At 32.4% G+C, this 21,356-nt stretch overlaps 1 protein-coding gene and 1 long non-coding RNA gene across 7 annotated transcripts; one reads left to right on the top strand and one right to left on the bottom strand.

Moving 5' to 3' along the window:
• Nucleotides 1–286: 286 nt before the first annotated feature.
• On the top strand, nt 287–8,166 carry DGK2 (diacylglycerol kinase 2). Of its 2 annotated transcripts, none has more exons than XM_028064255.2 (8): nt 287–590; nt 1,286–2,404; nt 3,669–4,047; nt 4,120–4,196; nt 4,591–4,710; nt 4,818–4,982; nt 6,993–7,130; nt 7,718–8,166. In XM_028064255.2, exons 2-8 carry the CDS (start codon nt 1,316–1,318, stop codon nt 7,868–7,870), a joined length of 2,121 nt encoding a protein of 706 aa, XP_027920056.1. In that variant the 5' UTR covers nt 287–590; nt 1,286–1,315; the 3' UTR covers nt 7,871–8,166. The 2 variants fall into 2 exon arrangements, with proteins under 2 accessions (XP_027920056.1, XP_085527502.1); XM_085671376.1 differs by having other exon boundaries at nt 305–590; nt 1,268–2,404.
• A 2,521-nt stretch (nt 8,167–10,687) lies between these two features.
• On the bottom strand, nt 10,688–13,671 carry LOC114176835 (uncharacterized). 5 transcript variants are annotated; one of them, XR_014993406.1, is made up of 5 exons: nt 13,657–13,671; nt 13,239–13,281; nt 12,950–13,006; nt 11,584–12,605; nt 10,688–11,382 (listed from the first exon to the last, which is right to left on the bottom strand). It is a non-coding gene; the product is annotated as an uncharacterized LOC114176835 (long non-coding RNA). The 5 variants fall into 5 exon arrangements; XR_003603061.2 differs by having other exon boundaries at nt 13,239–13,278; XR_003603060.2 differs by lacking the exons at nt 12,950–13,006; nt 13,239–13,281; nt 13,657–13,671 and adding an exon at nt 13,007–13,022.
• Nucleotides 13,672–21,356: the final 7,685 nt, after the last annotated feature.

Here is a 21,356-nt window from a genome sequence, read left to right as displayed (position 1 = left end):
TGATTTATACATATTGAGTTTTTGTAATTGATAAAACTTCTATGTAAATAAGGATAATAGTAATTTTAAATAATGATAATAACTTTTAATTTTATAATGCAACTAGTCCGAAATTAATTAATCATGATTTGTAGAAGTGATGATGAGAAATTGGTTTTTGAGTATGAATAATAAAAGGTGCATGAAACGAAGGGATATAATGGTAAATAAACGTGAAACGCGTCTGGCACTCGTGTGTTCCGGTGAATAGAACAGGGGAAGCGTGTTCCTTGTGCGATGGAAATCCCGCCCCTTTTTCCGTTTCTCTCTCAAAAACTGTTCTTTTCCCATTTCCTTATTAATTAAAATATTAAATAATATATTCTATTACTTTTGCCTCCAGTAAGGTGAAAAGGAAGGAAGGGGCACAAAATCAAAATGAAACATTGAATTTCAAAATCTGATAATGGTAACAATACTATATAGGATTTGCATTAACGTGTTCTTCTTCGAAGGGGAAGAAGAAGACGAAGAAGAGAAGGGTTGCGATTGCAACTGCATTTTGTTACGCTCCAAAATTCAATTTCGTCATTAACCTAGCTTCCGCCCAGGTTTCACGCCAATTCCTTTCTCTCTTTCGTTTTCATCCCATTCATCGTCTTGCATAGATCTATTCTCTCTTATTTCTCTATTCAATTTCATTTCTTCGTTCATCGTATCCTCCATCCTAAACTGCATTTTCGATCACCGAGATAAACGTTTTTTTTTAATTTATCTCAATTTTCAATATTAGGCTGCCGCAATAAGCAATTCGGTTTAGAATATTAAGGCAGCACCGTGCGTACCTGTCTGCCCTAGAATTTCGTTTCGTTTTCGTTCTTGATTGCACAATTAGATTGTGAGTTATTTCAAAATTTAATATTGCTTCCAGTTTTTACTTTTTATGTCATATGATTTAGGAATAATTGGAAATGGTATAAGTAAATGTATCTGATTTTTCATTTTTCATTTAGTTAGCAAGTTAAAGGTTGATATTTAACTCAAGTTACTCAATCTTAATTCGTATATTATCTGTGGAAATTTGATTAGCGCTCAATTCCGTGTTTCTGAAAACGGCATCAAGTTAGTGATCCCCACTCTGGATTATATATTTTGTATTTTTCTGCACTGCCACTAGTCAATCACGCTTTGCTGCCCATATTTACTGTATTTTTTTATGTTCTGTCTATAACTATTGTTGTCAGTCATAACTTTTTTTTTTAAATGTATTTATGACAATGTGTGACAGTGTGTGTTGAATGATCAGGTTTTATGTTTGACGGAAGAGTTCAATCAAATGAGTTTAACCATGATAGATTTAGGAATTTCATTTCTGAGGTTGATCACCAGCCCTGATGCTTCCGGTGCATCTATTATTGGATGGCTCATCACTGGATCATTTGGACTGATGGCAGTCGTATACGCTGTTCTCAAGTGGCAGCGTAGGTCCTCGTTGAATTGGATTAAAGCTGCAGCAAGAGAGAAGAAGAAAGTTTGGAAAAAGTTTAAAGTACCACTGTCTGGTCATTCTTGGGTTGAAGATTTCACTTACAGGGAACAACCCTCCACTTGTTGTTTCTGCTTGACTTCTCTTTGGCCTTCCCAAAATCTAGGTACAACAGCCTCACCACATACCCCTCTCCATCGTTGCTCTGTTTGTGGTGTCGCTGCTCATTTCCTTTGTTCACAGTTTGCAGCAAAGGATTGCAAATGTGTTGCTCAGGCTGGTTTTGGCCATATTCGACACCACTGGTCAGAAAGATGGGTTAATGTGTATGAAAATCACGAGATGTCTGCATTCTGTTTTTACTGTGATGAACCATGCGGTGTTCCCTTTGTTAAAGCTTCTCCAACATGGCATTGCCAGTGGTGTCAGCGCCTCATTCATGTGAAATGTCATAACAAATTGACTAAAGATTCTGGTGACTTTTGTGATTTGGGTCCCTTGAGGCGAATTATTCTTTCCCCTCTTTGTGTCAAAGAAGTTGATGAGGATCTAAAAGGAGGAGGACGGCTAAGTTCTATTATAAGCTCTTCTGTTAATGGCCAGATTAGAAAGCGGCGTAACCGCAATAGACATGGAGGTGGTTACAATGCTAATGGTAAATCACGTGGTTCCTCAGGTACTGATGCAACGCTTTTTGACTATGTGTTGAATGGTTTCGGCTGGAATAAGTCCAGTAATGAAAAGTTTTCTGATCAATTGAATAATGGTAGAGTATTAGGAAACAGTTCAATTTCTACCCATAGCCACTTCAAGAAATACACACTAGTTGATTTGCCACAAGATGCAAGCCCACTTTTGATCTTCATAAATGCCAGGAGTGGTGGTCAGCTTGGGCATTCTCTTCATAGGAGATTGAATATGCTATTAAATCCTGTTCAGGTGATTACACTGTCTTTGATAAACAATTTATTTTCGTGCTTGTTATTTAAGTAATGACATCTGTTATTAAGCATATTGCAGATATATCTTTTAGATATTTTTCAGAGTCAAGTTGCATCATATGACTTATGAGTTTGTTTGATTAGTAGGTATATTTAGTGATGATTCTATCTCATTTGGAAAAAGGAATATTTTTTCATTTACTTTCTTAAAATATAGAAGATTATAACTATATCATAATGTGTGAAATCTAGGACCTGCTAGTTTAACCTTGTATGATTTGGATTCATCATCCTGATTCCTGAAAATATAAAGTATTCCTCGACATTTAACTCAATAATGTGAAAAATTCCTTTTTTTTTTCCTTGAAGAAAGGGGAACATTTTTTTGAAAGTGTTGGAAAGCCACCTTAATTATGGTCACTCTTAGAGCACCTTAATTACGACCTCTTTGGAGGCTTCCTTAATTGTAGCCCTAAGAGTGGTGGTTTAATTCTACATTGACTAGAGATATTGATGAAATAAAAATTATAAAGCTTGCACATTCCCTCATCTTAAGCTGGTTTGTGAATTGGGTTACGCCTTAAGTCCAAATTCTAAAATTTGATCAGAGTATGATTTAAATCCATTGTTAGGCTACCTGCATTTGCTAAATTCAAGGTCAGTTACCCTGGGTCTGATGGGAAGTGTCAGACAACCTTTTAATTGTGGTCTCTTTGGATGTCTTGATTGCAGCCTTAAGGGTAGTGGATTAGTCCTATACTAACTGGAGGTATGACTTAATAGAACTTATAAAGCTAGGGCAATCCCCACCTTACAAATAGGTTTTATAGGTTCATTATTAACCATTGATACCAATTGCAAATTGCCTAATCTTGACTATTTACCTTGTGCCTTGTTGAATCCATATAATTACTAATTATGAAGATTTGCTAAGTAGGTTATTTAATCTTTCTTAAAACTGATGACAAGTTAATAAAACAAAATGAAACTAGATTCTTATGTAGTTAAAAGAAAAAGTCAACATATTATGTTTATTTTATTGTTATCTTTCAATTTTTGGACCAAAAGGAACTTTTTTTTTATTTCTCGTTTGGAAATTCTTATGATTTTATTGTGGAATTTTGTATGCAAATACAGATTTATATTTAATTGAATCCTCCTAAAAACGTTTTAGAGCAAGTTATCTATGAAAATTGATATGGATAATGTTTTTAAATTGATATCACTCTCACTGGACATGTGGTTTGGGGATTTTACTGTAGATCTTTGAATTGACTGCTTCTCAGGGCCCTGAAGTGGGCCTGGAATTCTTCAAAAGTGTACGATATTTTAGAGTACTGGTATGTGGTGGGGATGGCACAGTTGCATGGGTCCTTGATGCTATAGAAAGACGCAGTTATGAGTCACCTCCACCAGTGGCAATTCTTCCCCTTGGCACTGGAAATGATTTGTCCAGGGTACTGAATTGGGGAAAAGGCTTCTCTACCCTTGATGGAGAAGGCGGATTGCCCATGCTTTTGCATGATGACATTAGCAATGCAGCAGTCACTATGCTAGATCGATGGAAAGTTAAAATCTCAGAAGAAAGCTCTGAAGGAAAATCACATAAAGTGAAAACTAAATCCATGATGAACTATCTAGGTAATTCACTGAACAACCACCACCTAAGATTGTGTCTTAAGAGTTGCTGACATCTACAAACTGCGTTTGTAGGCATTGGATGTGATGCAAAGGTTGCATATAAATTTCATGTTACTCGACAAATAAGTCCTGAAAAGTTTTGTAGTCAGGTGGAATTCTCTCTTCCTCTATGTATATCATTGTAAAGTATTCATTTATGTTGGTCCATGTCAATTGTCTAGTTTTCTTAAATTTTTTTCAATGTATGTACATTCTTTAAACTACTATTGTAAGACTTAGCGATATTAATTAATATCTATACAGCTGGTACGTGCTTATAGGCCTTATTCTAAATCACCTTTGTTAGTATTAGGACTATAAATCTAGTTGAACGAAATAGAAACCATTATTGATTAATTTAATGTTTATTTACTATACCTTATATATGTTTACTTGCTAGTTTTGGCTCTTATCTATGGTATTTAACTTGTTTACAATTCATATAATGCTTCCTTACCTAATACTTCTGCGTTTTTTAATCTTCAACCATTATTCTATTACCAGTTTTTGAATAAACTGCGATATGCAAAAGAGGGAGCGAGAGATATTATGGACAGAACTTGTGCTGACTTGCCATGGCAAGTATGGCTTGAAGTTGACGGGAGAGACATTGAGATTCCCAAGGTTAAATACTGATTCTGATTATTATTTTCACATAAGAAATTTATTTTATGAATATCCTCTCTAAATTTAAGTGTAAAACAATTAGTTATTATTTCTTCGTACAACAGGATTCGGAGGGCTTAATTGTGCTCAATATCGGGAGCTATATGGGTGGAGTAGATCTTTGGCAAAATGGTTATGAGCATGATGATGATTTTAGTCTGCAATCCATGCATGATAAAATGCTGGAGGTGGTATGTGTTTGTGGAGCATGGCACCTGGGAAAACTTCAGGTACGTGAATTTATAATAATACTGATTTTTATACTTTAAATTTTTTTAAGTAAACTACTGGTTAAAAACAAAGTCAACAAAATATTTACCTTGCGTTTGATAGAAGAACTTAAAAATTTGTGGAAATTTGATATGCTTGCAATATGAATTACTTTGATTTAAATTCCCTACATTTTCAAAATATTTTATTCGGATAAATCAATTCAAAATTTTAAATATCAAATTATCAGTTTGGGTATAAGGTGTCTTAAATTTTACTATACCCATTAAAAAGTAATTACTGAAAATGCCAAACTGATCTAGATTTTAACATTCTAAAAAGTGAAAGGTGTACACGGGTTTGATCATTCCCATCACCTAATTATTGGTTAGGTCTAAAATCTACAATGGATACTTTCTATCACGATTTCATTTCATTTGGTATGCTTACTCTTTGTTGGACTCCCTGGAAACAAAATAAGCCTAAGCTCCCGTACAGTAGAGGTAGCCCTCGGCTAAGATTAAAATCATAGAGAATGCAAGAAAGAATTTAAGTAATTATAAAAATTCGTCAGCCATTGAATATTCCACTCTCCTATAACTTCTCTACATTATTCGGTGCCTAAACCTTTCACTTTCCTCTCCCTATATTGAGCACAATATTTCTCCATGCATATCGAGAGAGATATGCATGGATATCGACAGAGACATGCATGGAGAAATGTATAGGAGGTAGGAATGCGTGGTAGTTAATATTCATATGTCTTCACGCATTCACGCATTCCTACTCCATGTATATTTCAGTACTCCCTATATATTTCACTAGCTGTCTAAGTTATTAAAACCCTCTTCCTTTTTATGCTGCTCCCGCCCCGTCTCTTCACACACACACCGCCCACTTTTATGGGGCCCATTTTTTTCAATTCTTGATTAAACACTCGCTAAGGCTCAGTAAACCGGTAAAGTAATAGAAGTTTTGTATTCGTGTTATGTCTAGCATCTCATCTTACTTATGAGATTTAAGTATGATCCAATGTCAAATAATAGGACAAAACTTACATATAGTAACTATGGTACTGTGTTGATACTATTTTCCCAAGATATGTAGAGTTTCACTTTAGTGATGTGTACAATAGATTTAATAAGATGCAAATTGTCAAAGTAAAACTCTAAATCTGATTAGAGAACAACAGTAGTAGTATCTACGGTATTGTATGTAAGTTTTGTCCTAGATAATATGCCATCATGAATGCACACGACTCAACTGCATGAAATTGATCGTGCTTATGCTGTTATCTTGAGTTTGAGCTTCAAGTATACACTTGCGTTAAATATTTAATTAAGCTTTTTATCACTTACGTAGTACTATTCGGCAGAAGCAGGATTGTACCTTATAGAAGATACCTGTAGTCCAAAAAAACTGTTTTTACTGTTAGTATCTTATAATAAGGACTTTTCGTACTATTATGGCTAAACTTTTTTTCAAAAGAAAAAAATTATTATATATTTAAAACTTTGTGTTGTTGAAATGATTACTCTAGATATTGTAGAAAACCTATTACAAAACAGACTATTGGATTTATACATATATTTCACTTGTATATTTTATTGAAATGCATATGAAACAGATAAAAGAAAAAAATTCCAGCTAAATTGCAATTTTAGTCCAGCTTTAATTCCTACTCTACGATATTAGTCTCTCTATTTCTTCCCTGCAATCTTAGTTTCCTGATTTTAGAAAATCGTCAATTTGGATAAAAAATTTAATTATGTATACCTTTTATTTATTTTTAACATTTTAATTAACTAAATCATTCCATGATGATATCTTAAATAAACATATTAGATCTAGGGTTCAATTAGATTAAAATAAAAGAAATAAAACGTATGTAAAATTATGGAAGACCAAAATGTATGATTTGGGAATTAAAGGGAGATAATACTGTATCTAAGTTTTATGGAATTGCGATTTAGCCTAAACTTTTAAGTTAATGGTAAGTTAGTAACAAGAATATCTGGTTTACTGTATAGGTTGGACTTTCACAAGCAAGAAGGCTTGCTCAAGGTAAAGTCATCACGATACACTGTTCCAGTCCTTTCCCGGTTCAAATCGACGGGGAGCCATTTATCCTACAACCAGGATTCTTGGAAATTACTCATCGCGGACAGGTAATGGCATACTTTCATATTTTTGTAGTAAATAAGTCTCGTTTTCTACTCAGTGATACATTGTAGTATGCGGTTTTAGCAAAATACGTTCTTATCCATATAGGTCTAAAATGTATTTTCCATCTAATTCAGTTACAATTGCTCTCAGAAGCTGTGTACATTCATCTTCTGGGTTTAAAACAGAGATTTCTTATCCAACCTTCCATAAAATAAATAGATCGATTGAATTATGGTTTGTGTTATATTCACATGACGGGTTTTAATGTCTGAAAAGCCGAACAGATTTCTATTATCCGATACCTTTACCCCTCCAACTAGATTTTTCCTGGTCTCAATTTTCCCTTGTTGATTAGAAAGAATAATTATCGCTGACCTTAACATGTGGAAGGCTGGATTGGGTATTGACATTGAGCTGACTTTAGGGATAGACAGAAAACAAAACCTTTTGTTCACGTTTTTGGGTAAACATATTTTAAAGAAATGATTTGTTATTTTTACTGATGTCTTCAAATTTGAGCATTAGAAAATGTGAACAGTTGAGTTCACTAGAATTCTGAATGCATGAGGGTTTTATGTTGTATATTCAGGCATTCACGATGAGGAAGACTTCAGAAAATGAACCTAAAGGAAGAGCAGCTGCAATTATGACAGAGGTATTACTAGATGCCGAGTGCAAGGGAATTATTAATGCATCTCAGAAGAAAGTTCTTCTCCAGGATATGGCCATCAATCTTTCATAAAGATCCATCTCAGGCTCAGCACGCATTATACATAGTTGCACATACACCCTATACGTGGGTTTTTGGCTGTTTTGTCTTCTAATTCTTTTCATAGCACCATTTTTGGTAATATATTGGAAATAGAGACAGAAAGATTAGCTCTACCAAGTGATAAATTTAGTAAGAGTGAAAAATGTGCGGCGGCATCATTTAGGTTTCCGTTTATTGTTTGCGTTGCGTCTAACCCCACGCTCTGTATATTGTAACCCGGCAAAATATCATTTTATCAAATCCTTGTTGTTACCATTGTGTTATAACATTTTTTTTATCAACATTTTTGTTAGTGTTCATAGTGGATTATAAAAGCAGAAGACATTGATATTCAAACTTCATCCTAGTAATTAAAAGTAATATTTAGTTAAATATATTTTAAATGTAGCCTAACAGATATTGGAATGTTTTGACATGGAGATTCCGCTTACCTTTATATTGGTAGAAGTGTCTTATTCTTGGACCTGGTTGTTGGTGTTTAGCGAATCGCTCCACGAATATCGGAATTACTCGGATGAATAGTAATGGTAGCAATTGAGTTCAAACGAATGTAAAAAATTTGTATGTCAAATTACCATTATTCTAAAATAAATGGCCATGCATGATGGTGGTAAATCAGCGTAAGCAATTTAAATTTGAATGACGTGCTTGATTTTGAGGAGAAATAAGTCAAAAAATTTGAAATAGAATTTGAATTGATTGGTAGAAAATAACAATTTGAATTTGAATTTTTTTTATTCTATTTATTTTTTCACATTTTTTTTCTTCTCTCTTCCTACTATCAAACAAAAGTGAGAAAACAAATTTGTTGATAACTAAATAAATGACTTGTCTTAGTTTTTATTGCATATATTGTCAGCAGCGTGGCACTATGCAAGTAGCAGCAATCACGTATAGTTGTCCATCACAATTAATTTGGCAAGCTGGTGAGGGGACAGACGCATGTACAAATGGGAGGTTTTTTTAATTTATTATTTCCATTTATTTGTTTGTTGGATGCTTCTCACCATTCTCATCATGTGATAATTCATTAATTAAGCATCAATTTCTCCATCTTTTAGGCAAACAGATGAGTATGTCTGTGCCATCTGTCTCATGCTACTCTTCACACCACCCAACACCTTTATTATTCTTTGAATTATTCATATCTAAGTAATCACATTCTTATACACATTTCTCTATTTTCAAAAGCTTTATTACACTGAATTAGACGTCTCAACAGAATACATTATTATGATGACTCAAAATAAATTTGTATGCCGACAATGTAAACTCGTTTTGTATCATAATTTAATTTCAAGCATGTATGATAGATTTGTCAATTTTTACAGTAACAATTTTGAAAGTCAGTCTAATAATTATATCTGATAATGAATGACAGCATAATATTTTACTCTTTCAACTATTAAACTCCAAAAATCTATAGCCTTTTATATAATGTTTTTTAAAAATGTTCTTTAATGCAACATTTGAACTTTTAAATTTTGACTTTTTTTTTCATCTCACTATTTTTATCATAGTTTCCTTTATTCACAAACTAATTTAACCTTTTGATCCACTCTGCACTTTAATTAAATAAATTCATTTGGGTCTATATATTTAATTCGTGTTAAATAAACAAGTTTCTATTTGATCTTTATAGCATCCTTAATATAATATATGATGATTGATAATTCTACTTTTTGAGTCAGTTTTACCAAGTTCCCCATGAGTTATGATACAAAATAAAAGATAATAACCTTTTAATTACGATAGAATTAATAACCAGTTATGTTTTTATTTAGAAGAATAAAAAGAGAAAAATAAATACTGGAACTTCTAAAAAATAAGCTGGTAAACTCAGCATATCATTCTAAGCGCACTTGTTCTAAGAACATTTGGTTATGCAGCTTGTTAAGGACTTAGGGAGGATTTGAGATGTGACTGATATAGTTTGAGAATGAAAAGATTACACACACACACACGTGTGTGTATGTATATATATATTTATATATATGTATATCATGTATGATGTTTGATCACTGGGTAAGGTTTGGATGAGTGAAGAAGGAAGTTGCAGAAGTACTGTTAAGTTTATGTGAAGCTGTATTGGATTAAGACACATGCAATAGGTTAAAAACAAAACGAATATGAAGACATATATGGACACTCTTTAGTACTATATTTCCTTTTCCAATCCTCCCTGAGAGATTGTATTATCTCCTTGTCCCTTTCCTTTCACTGCTTTTTCCTTACCAAATCATTTTGTCCCTCTCTTTTCCCCTTCTATCTATGCTCCCAAATACAACAAACCAAACTATCCACTGCAAAAATCACTCGTTTAAATGGAGATATGGCTAAAAAACAATGCTATGTAATCATATTTCAGGGTTTAAACTTTGAAAAAACCAAATCTGTACATTTCAAATGAAATGATTCAGCAGCCAAATACTTTAACTTATACCAACACTGTATTTCGTTATTTTAACCTTTTTTTTTTATGCTGTGGCATCGAGCTGACTGAATAGTAAACAGTAGTATATAGATATAGTTTCATGCGTCATATATATGCTTACACATGAAAACAAAGCTATGATCTTGTTGTTGCAGGAGCTTAAATAATTGTACGGATGGTATTTTGAATAAAAAAAGAAATGGTAGGTGCGAGATTACACAAGTTTAATTATTATCACTGTACTATTGTTGAGTGAACAAACGTAAGAGGGATTATTTTGAATCTGTTTATTGATATATAACTGGTTTTGAAGATTTTGTTGCTGGGTGCGTGACAGAAGAAAAAGTAGGAGCTAGTTAAAATGATAATAAATTAACAATGAAGCTGTGTGAACAATAAAGAAGTGCAATTGTTTCACTTCTTTAAAGAGACCAAGTTTGTCATGAAACGGTCCCCGAGTTGCTGTGTCTTTCTCTTAGTTTCATTTCCCAAGAAACATATCAGATACTCTACATTTACTTTCTCTCTCTCTTTATCTCTCTCCAAATGCTTTTCAATTTGAAATGCTAAAAGATCTCATCTCACTATTACTACAGTGACTCCACGAAAAGGCTCATGAACCTGATATTGCTGATCCAACCTTTTCCGGAGATGGTTTCTGAATTTTCAACAGCTTTAGAAGCTCCATAAATACATTACACTAAAACACACATATCAGACTCCTAATAGAAAAGAAGTTGCATTTTCTCTTTCTCTTTTTTCCAGGTTTAGTTTGCATCAGCTTAGTTATGCATGCAGCTAGATACACACATCTGGGTCGTCATGATAATGGAAGCTTGCGTGGTGTGGTCATAGATAGATCATAATCATAGACACATAGCTTCTCCTGATTCTCACTTTCTTCTCGTTAACTGTTCCAGCACATATTTTCTCTTCTCTTCTCTTCTCTTCTCTTCTATCTTCTTTCATTCATTACTCTTTCTCCTTTTGCATATGCTTCTCAGCAGCTACTGAGTGCATGCCTTCAACACTCGTCACTGTCATTTCACTACACAACAAAACCATAATAAATTCAACACTGCATCATGTTTCAAAACCTTACATCACCCACATTAATATGTATTTAGAGTTGTGGGAGTATTCATTTGGAGGAGTTGTTGTACATGCATGTCATAAGTGTTATAATTAAATTTAATAGCTTATTAAATATCTATTTATTACTTGCTTTACTGGGTAACTGTTAATTTACCTGAAGTACATTCATTCAGATGTTGATGAAAATGATGGCAAAGCCTTTTTCCCAAGTAAATTATGGAGTTGCCTTCCCTATATTTTTCACCGGCCTGAAAACAGGTTAATTGACAAAAAGCTGAAACATTATTCAAAGCTGAAAGGACTTCAGAAGAGGGATGTTATGTTTTGAAACGCTAGAAAGACCTAAGAGGGTATAGCAGCTAGTTGCAGATAAAGAAAGAATTTCACATCTGATAGGTTTTCACTGTTGATGCTTTCATTCACCTTTCTTGTCCACGTGAAATAAACATTCCCGCAGGTGTGAGGGCCTTCGATAATTACCCAACTTTTTTCTTAATATATTCTTACTCTCAAATCTTAATATACAATTAGTATCCACAAAACTAGACAGATTTCATTTGCTTTGCGCTCTCTCCATGAGTGAACGTGAGAGAGAGAGAGAGAAAATAATACCCAAAAACATTTGAAACATGGATTGATTCTTCACTGATACGAAATGCCTTCAAATTAAATGCGAAACTCGAGCATGGTTACACAACAATATTCTGTACAGAAGCAAACTCAAAGTTGTTTCTTAAGCCATACATACATGTGAACAAATTGATTAACCCATCATCACAGAAGCTCTTGATTTGGGAGAAGCTAATGTATTCACAACGAAAAATACAACCTTTACAAAGATTTACAGGTAAAACAAAAGAAGATGGCTTGTGAGTCGAAAATTCTGACCCTGCAAGAAGAAGCTGCAAAAGGGCATTATTCAGTGTTAAAAATTGAGAGAAAGATGAAAGAAAGAGAAAGGCTTACCATGGGGGCATGCAGATTTGAAGTACGAAGATTGTGAGAAAGAAAATAGCAAAAGTTGGGTGGGGGGAATGAAGCCTGGTCCGAGAATCATTTTGGTGTTAGAGGGTAAATTTCCATCGGAAACTTTGACCGAAAAAGAGTTGATCTGAGAACTCTCCTCCTCCTCCTCCTCCATGACCTCGAGCCAGACAACATTCCTCTCAACCTCACCTTTGCAAGGAAAGAACAACATGTGAGGCAGAAACAAACAAACAAAAAAAAAACATGAGATCGATGTGTGTTGTGTTTGAAGTGAAAGTAGAAACTGATCCATGAAGGAAGTACTTTTGAGGGGAATGAAGCCTGGTCCGAAGCCTTATAGTTCCATCCACTGTGAACCTCGTTTGTGAAAAGCCTCGAGCCAGCCAACATTCCCCTCAATACCAACCCATCTCAACGCGTTTCCTTCTTTCTCCCTCAAAACCCTAACCCACATATACCTTCTTATATAAGAGAAGAGAGAGAGATAAGCCCAAGCACTGACTCACACCACACTAATGCTGCTTTTTACTCACCCATTCAGATCTTCCAAAATTAGCTTATGCAAAACGGAACTTAAACTAACTCCTCACCTGTAACATAACAACATCATAAACAACAATCCTTCGTACCACGTTTCTTCACTCCACGCCACAAAACACGCACAAATTCTTTCATGTTACACGACTTTTACTCCAAAATTTTACTAAATTCAGTTACCAAACGTTAATTCAGTAACAAACTAACAATACAATACTATATATATAAATAATGACATGAATTAATAATATTAATAAAATGAAAAGATATTGTCATGGGAATTACCTGATGGTGCCGGTCAACCAACCGACCTGTTACCTGTTACCTGCTACCAACAGTTGGTGGTAGTCAAACACAGAGAAGAAGACAAAATGAGTATTTAAAATACACTTGACACGAGACAACTATGTCTTTAATGCGATTCTTTCATCATTGCCTTATTATTTTTAGCCTTTTGTTATCCCTACTTTCAAACTCCTCTGTACTATACGTTACCCGCACGGCCACATCATATCACAATCACACACTCTTCTTCCTTTCTTTTTCACTTTTCTTTCTCTCTCTCTACCTATCTATCTAATTACCCACCAACACTCTCTTCTTAATCTTAACATTCACCATAAAATCAATACCAAAACAGGTTATAAATATGTGAAGAAGTAGCCACAGTGAACGTGTTAGCCAAGAAAAATTTTCATCCTACCTGTGTGGTCTAGTTGAGCTAGAGAAAATAGTCTCAGCCTTTTGTTCTACACCAGTCTCGTCAATTATTGGACTCAGTAGAAAAAATTATGAGTCTCATAAAAATGTTTGTAGCCATCACTCACTCATTCTCCCAGATCAATTGGAAAAATAATGTTTCAGAACTCATTACAGCAACTAATACTTCACCCCATTTCAAATATTGGCACTCGAAGTTATGATCGCATTAATTAAGCTTCAACCATATCCAGCCACTTAAAGGACGTTAATATATAAATACCTTCTCTATATATACGTGTGCGTGTGAGCATACTGGAAAAACAAGGATTTATACGTGTGCCATGTTCACTTATGTTATAATTGAATATGAAATAAAATGGTGATTAATGAGAAAGATATTATAAAAAAATGGAGGTGTTGCATATTAGGTAATATGAGTAGCAGATAAAAAGTATGATATACACTTCTGACTGAAACCAGTGTCATGTCCAATGTCTACCTTCTTATAGGTCATCTCATTTTACAGTTTCAAGAAACTAACGATCCATCAACTGAGTTCTGAGTTGTAAATGTTTTTTCTTACCCTCCCATATTATTTTACCTTATTTCTTATCCTTCCAATTTTATTATTCCTTTCGTGTAAGCTACCATATGCATGTGTTTTCTTCCAAACTATATATCTTTCTTACCTATCGTTTCTGTATAAATATATATGTAAGGTGTTCAAGAAAAACCTGTATTTTAAAAAAAAATACTGATGATATTCCTTCTTACAAATAATTTTATTTAACATTGTGAAAATTCTTCCACCGGTGAGTTTAAAAAAGTTTAGTCAGCATTCAATCCTGAAGTGTAAAATTAAACTGAACCTTGTTTTATGTGACTTTTCCAATAAGATTTTTGTCAATTCATCTGACTTGATTAGCTAATCTAGCTTTTATACATATAGTAAAAATACTATATATATATATATATATATATATATATATATATATATATATATATATATATATATATATATATATATATATATAGTATATGAAAAAATTCACAAAAGTTGTACCGTAAAATCTTGTGTTGACAATACTATCATAACATTCTATATAGTTAACTCATACTTTATTAGTAATAAATCTTTTGAACATGTAGTGGAGAGTCATCATGATCCATTATAAAAAAAAAAATGTTCCATTAACAATCAATTTTAATAATTAAAAAATGTTAGTGACTATAATGACCAATTTAGATATTCATTTATAAAATAAATTATTATTTATTATTAAAATAGTAATTATTATGAATAAAAAGTTATAATTAGTCTCTAGATTATTTTTAAAATTTATCTACCCAAAATTAAATGTTTCTTAGAGTGATATATATTAAGTGCAAAAATTTTGTGCTAGTTAGAGTCATTGCATGATAATGGTTTAGGACCCAAAGCCTTTTAAAACTCTGGATGTATATGTCAACAGATTTGAGGGATTAGTTAAATGGGTCGATGAAGAGAAAAAAATTGTTTAGCAAACTCAAATAAATTTTATACTAACTTGCGATATTTTAATTCAATAATTAATTGGGAAAGAATAAAAGCGAGATTAAGAAAATTCAAGGAGAGCGATGTGAGGATCTTATTGTTGTAGGTTTATAACTACTTTTTGAAAAAAATTAGTCTAATCCGTTTTGATTATATGACTTAAAATCTTGATCATAGTAGAACTGTTGGAACTACAATTAATAAAATCCACTCTTTCTACAATTTTTAAAATATAAATCCAACAGACAAATGGTACTGGACTTTCTGTGATGTCGAAAGTTTATGGTATTTTTTACATTACATTATGTGACCTTGCATTTATTTTTTATAACTTTTTTATATTCAGTGTTGAAGCACCCAGTGTCTTAGGTAATATATAAATTCTTTCTCACCAATTAAAGAATATTTCAGATTTTATAGCGTATAAGCATAATTTTATTGTAAGATAATAACAATAATAATAATATTATTAGAGACTGGTTGAAAAAATTACTTGAATTTATAAAAATAATTTGTATTTCTAATGAGTTTTTTAAACATTTTTCATAGTAATATCAAAATAAGTTATTGTAAGTTTACAACGCAATATTTATGTGATAAAATTTTAGTAAATAGTCATTTAATCGAATTATTAGTGAACATTTAAGTAAATATAATAATATTTGCCTAATGCACACTTCATGCATCAAACTTGTTATGGAATGTCTTTCTAACATTAATCCAAGAAATACAATTTTATTATATTAAAATGAATATTTAAATACTAATCTTACGTATCAATTTTTAACATAATGAGCAAGATTACGTTAAAGTTTGTATCCGTTGCTCACATTCATAGACATTAAATATGTGTTAGAGCTTCAGAAAAAGAGAGACAAGCACAAAATATAATTTAAATATGGTCAACAGTATAACGACAGCAGGCTAATTTCCTTAAAAAAAATTAAAGTACTTAATTAACTAGTTAAACTCTGATTTTTTTTTTCTACATTTGTTCGGTGTGTACATCTAAATTTATTCTTCTCACCTGCATACAAGGATGTGTTTATAATTGAATACGTCATGTAACTAAGTTAAATTTTATTAACTGATAACTTGTAAATTCTTATTGTGTGTATTACATTTATTTATAAAATTTGAACATAATCAGATATTTCATTAATAAAATAATCTTATATTTATCTGACACATAGTCACTAAGTTAACACCAAAATGTTTAAAAGTAGAATTAATGAAATTTATTTGGGACGATAATCTAACCATCAAAGTTGATAGTATTTTTTACATTTTTTTACAAAGCATCGTGGTTAATTACGGTGTAGTAGAATTAACAAAATATCTGCTTTTTGTATTACATCTATAGTGATTAGGATTTGTGATATTAATTATTATGATAACAAATAATTAAGCTGAGTAATAAGTATTGTTTTTGTGATGATGATAATAATATATATTAAATAGGGATGCATTATGAAAGTATAGATATAGCATGTCCCTACTAGTATACGTAGGTAGTTTGAGTAGGTAGAGCAATTCCATGTAATTCATTAAATTGAATTCATGCAACGGTATCTTATTTTTGTCTTACTAATCCATGTAATAAACCAAAAGAAGATGATCATGAGAATGCAGAAGAAGAAGAAGATGCATGATGCATGCATGGAGTTGGTGAAGAAGACACATAATGATAATGAAATAATAATGAAGAAATGTGTTGCGTGAAAGACGTCATGGGAAAGACGGCGAATAGGGAATGCGTGAAAGATGTGATCGGAGGGTGAGAAAGAGAAGGGGAGATGTCGGTGTCAGCGGGAGCGTAGGATGGGGAGAAGGGAGTGAAATGAAACAACCCGAGTAACGAGGAGCAGTACAAGACACAGCACCATTCGCATTTAATCCTGGACCACAACATAACAAACTGTTTAATGCATATTAACCACTGATTACTAATTTACATGAAAGCGTGGAACGGACGGGTGAGATTCTCCGAGCATGCTACGCTGCAGGCACCACCATGTGATAGCAATAAATGCCGGGTGGTACGGCGGAGCGTGGGTCCCATGGCGGGGGGACAATAGCACGTGGTGGGAATTCAAGACATGCCTCACGTGGGGGACCACACATACATGAGATAGATGTTTGGTTACTGTTCCGGTGGGGACCACCTTATTTCTCAATTATGGCCTCATCATAATGCTCTTCTCTTCTTAACCACCGTATTTCTCGGGCCCTCCCCTAATTCACATATCGCCTGCATCTTCTTCCCTACACTGCACATCATCATAACAAAATTATGTTCTAACTAATAAATCACAGTTATGGTTAAATAAATGAGTCTCCATTGTCGAGGAACAGGAAAGCTATGTCCCAATGTTTTGACTAATCAGCGCAGACATTTATTACGATCCACTTTATATATGAAGATCCGTGCATGTCAACCGCGAGGGGGAATCCAAAGATCCATCTTTCTCATTTTCCACACATCAAACACTTTAGCTTTATGTTTTAAAGGACACTTAATACCAACTAATTAATGCCACCAAACAAACCTGAATTACAGGACCACTGTAATGCCATTTTCATATTCTAATAATAATAATAATTAACTACCCACTCCCGTACCCAGTTTCTGCTACTCCTAAATGCTTCTTCCTCTTCATGTCTCCATCTCTCTTGCAAAACCATTACATCAATCAAAATTCAATATTTATATCAACATAATCCTCCACCTCCTCAGGTGGAAGGAAATAGCATCAAAAGTAGATATTCACATCAAATCAAACTATACACACATTAGGACTCAGACTGAATTCTTCACAGAAAGCCACCATTTTTTATTTTTTTTTGTAAGTTTCATAAAGTGCAACAATACTAAAATGTTTTTAGGGTATTATTAGGCTATGGTTGGTTCGTCTGTGCAGCTAATTAATTTGCTTCAACTTAAGCGACAGGTGACTGGGATTTACATGCAAAACCCTATCTTTATGGTTTTCTTTCTTTTTCGGGCTTTTTGATTCGACACTTTTAGCTTTCTACGTTCTGGAGAAGCAAGACACCACAAGACACCGAGTTTACGTCAATGCATGACATTAGCTTAACAGTCAAATCTGTGAACTCATTTAATTAACAGTCATGTCTTCAACAACTCAACTACAAACACAAACAATATTCTAAATATAAGCTTTAAGTATTCATTTACTTTCCATATCAGTGTAAAGTTATACTTTTTACTTCATTTAAATTCGTGCACACTGTTTTAAATTTTAATTTTTCTATATATAAATTTTAATACCTACTATAAAGAAATTAAAAATGGTATGCATAAATAAATAAAGATTTAAAGGAGATGTTTTTTAAATGTGAGAACTAAAAGGAAAAGATGATTCACCAAAAAAGTCAAATGGGTAGTTAAATTTTTTTTAAAAATTGTCAGTTAACCATAATTTTATCAAGTAACTTAAGGACACCTAAGAAAGAAGATGGAAAAAAAATTAATAAAATTGGAATGAAAAAAAGGAAACAAAATTACAGGAACTACCGGATATCTGGGTGTTTGATACCCAACAGCACTGCAACACACTATTTTCATTTAAAGCCAAAGCACAAAGTTGAGTAGAATCTAGCTAGGCGAACACAATAATTGCAATAATAATGTTCTAATCACTAAATCGGCTAAGTTCAGAAAATGATTAACTGGCTTTCAAGAAACTGGTGTGATTGGCACCACATTCAACTTTTGACTGTGAAATTTTTTAATTAATGACACCTGCATTATTCATGGTCATGTCCCCCAACTGCTGAAACCTTTTATTCAATACTTAACCGAATCATATACCAAAGAACTTAATAGGGAAAAGCTTGGACATCCAATTTTTTTTTTTGGACTATATTTTGTTGAGAACCTTATTTAGGCTTTGAAAATGGCTTGAGTTCTATAAGTTCTGATAAGAACTTATTGAACAAGCATTCAGTTAAGTTGTTTACACAAACATTTTGAGTGCAAAATAGATTCTTAAAGCTATAAGCTTCATGTCTACTCACAGGATATCCCTCGTTTTTGTTTCAAGAAATATATCAAAAGACGAACATGAAACAACGTTAACAAGCGAGTTAGCCCATAACCTAATCTCAGGCCTTTTCTAATATAAAGTAGGTATTTTCTTCCTTCACCCCTCTTATTACTAACTCCACCACCATATAAATAGGAGAAAGGTTAAAATGCCCTTCTTCCTTGCTCCACACCGCTGCGCCATGAACGTTGCAGATGAAGTAAAAAAAGGGAGAATGTATTGTGGGAAAAAGCTGATTTTAAAACACATTTAATGTGTTACGAAAACCTTATTCTGAAAAACTTATCCCGGAAGATATATTATATATGTTTTCAATATTTTGTAAAGAAAACTCATTCCAAAATATTTTCATGTGTTTCAAAAAAACTTTTTTGAGAAATTACGTTTTGAAAATTTTATTCTAAAAATTCTGTCCTGTTCTGAAAATTTTGAAAGTATTGTTCTGGAAAATTTTCAGAATAGGAACTCGGAAGTTACTTTCACCAAAGATAAAATGTCACTGTAATGGGGGTGCAGCTAAATAATATGGAGTTGCAGGAAAAAGTAGCCTAAAAAGTAAAGCCCAGCGTGGCATGAGATGGCCCAGTTACTACTAAAAGAAAAAAACTTGCTCACTAAGCGTTTATTGCTTTCTTTCCATTTTACCTAAATTCTTGTTGAGAATGAAGCGAGTTGGACTTTACTATCTAACACTTTGTAACATATTTGAAAATGAGTAGACATATTTAATCAAATCAGCATTAAAAAAAATAATTTAATTAGGTTCAATTACTTATTTAATTCTTATAATTTTAAAAAAAGTTACCTTTTTGTTTTTATATTTTAAAAAAGTCCTGTTTTAATCTCAATTCATTCCATTTTGAATCTCTTTAGTTTATACAAATATTATTTTTAACTTTTTTTAGTTTTTATCCTCTAAGCTTATACGAATTAAAAGATATTAAAAATACAATATATATATATATATATATATATATATATATATATATATATATACTAAAATGAACTACAAGGAATTAAAAAGATAATTTTTTTATATAAGAAAAAAAATTAAGTAATTAAACTTTGGGTTAAATATGTTTTTACTCCCTGAATTTTAATGCGAAGGTAAAATTTGTTCCTATCCAAAACTTTGATTATTTTTGTCTTAGTATTTTAAAACTGACGGGATATAATTCTTTTAATCCATTAACGTTAATTATTTTTTTACGTGTAAAACACGTCTCATGTTATCATTTGAATTATTTATATTGTTTGACACGTTCTATTTTTAATGTCAATGTAAAAGATGTTTGGCACGTTTAAAAAAATTTAACGTAATTGAGTTAAAAGGATCGTATTAATTCATTTTTTAACCGTCTAATAATACATCAAAGTTTTAAACAAAGATAAATTTTAATTTTGCATCACAGATCAAATACTAAAAAAACATTTTTAACCCTTTGACATATGTAGTGAAAATTCAGGAACTAAGAAAACTCCGATCAAGATATTTATAAAGTTTTGTTTTATGAATAAAACACACAAAAAATTTTGTTTACATAATCAAACACTTTCAAATTTTAAGAGGAATAAGTGAGATCTTGAAAGAATGGGAAGAAATGAAGAGGAGCATCATGTGACAATTGAAGTAAATGTTGGTGAATGATTGGAGGTGCCTCAATGAGTTTGAATTCTCTTTTTTTTTTTTCAAGGTTTTTTTTTTCTCTGTTTATCTTCAAAAATACGTTTATGATCTACATTGATTTTAATGTTTAAAATATATTAAAAAATGAAGCAAAAATGTAGAGTCGTAAATGAATATAATTGGTTATTTGATAAGAGATGGGACAGGCTCTTTCTGACCAAAATGAATTTGAAAGTTTTGAGTAACCTTTAGGAATAAAAGGAGGGAGATAGAAAATGAACACAAGACCACAAAATTTTGCTTTATTCAAAGAGCATATCCCTGAGTTACTCATTCTGAATAAGACCACCACTCACTCCTAAACCTGTCAATAACTTCCATTAACTTTACTCTTTCAATTATCATAACACTGCAACTTCAACCAATCAAATCTTTCTAAATACCATCACCATTCAAACCATCAACAACTA

The sequence above is a fragment of the Vigna unguiculata genome, chromosome 3 (genome assembly GCF_037176805.1).
Source record: "Vigna unguiculata cultivar grain cowpea cultivar isolate G323 ecotype 2 chromosome 3, ASM3717680v1, whole genome shotgun sequence".
Lineage (NCBI taxonomy): Eukaryota > Viridiplantae > Streptophyta > Magnoliopsida > Fabales > Fabaceae > Vigna > Vigna unguiculata.
This window is presented reverse-complemented; position numbering and strand designations above follow the sequence as displayed.

Coding starts and splice junctions, on each gene's coding strand:
- DGK2 (XM_028064255.2), top strand. CDS start 1,316: ATGAGTTTAACCATGATAGATTTAGGAATTTCATTTCTGAGGTTGATC. Junction 4,048..4,119: donor ATCCATGATGAACTATCTAG/GTAATTCACTGA, acceptor CTGCGTTTGTAG/GCATTGGATGTGATGCAAAG. Junction 4,983..6,992: donor GGCACCTGGGAAAACTTCAG/GTACGTGAATTT, acceptor TTTACTGTATAG/GTTGGACTTTCACAAGCAAG.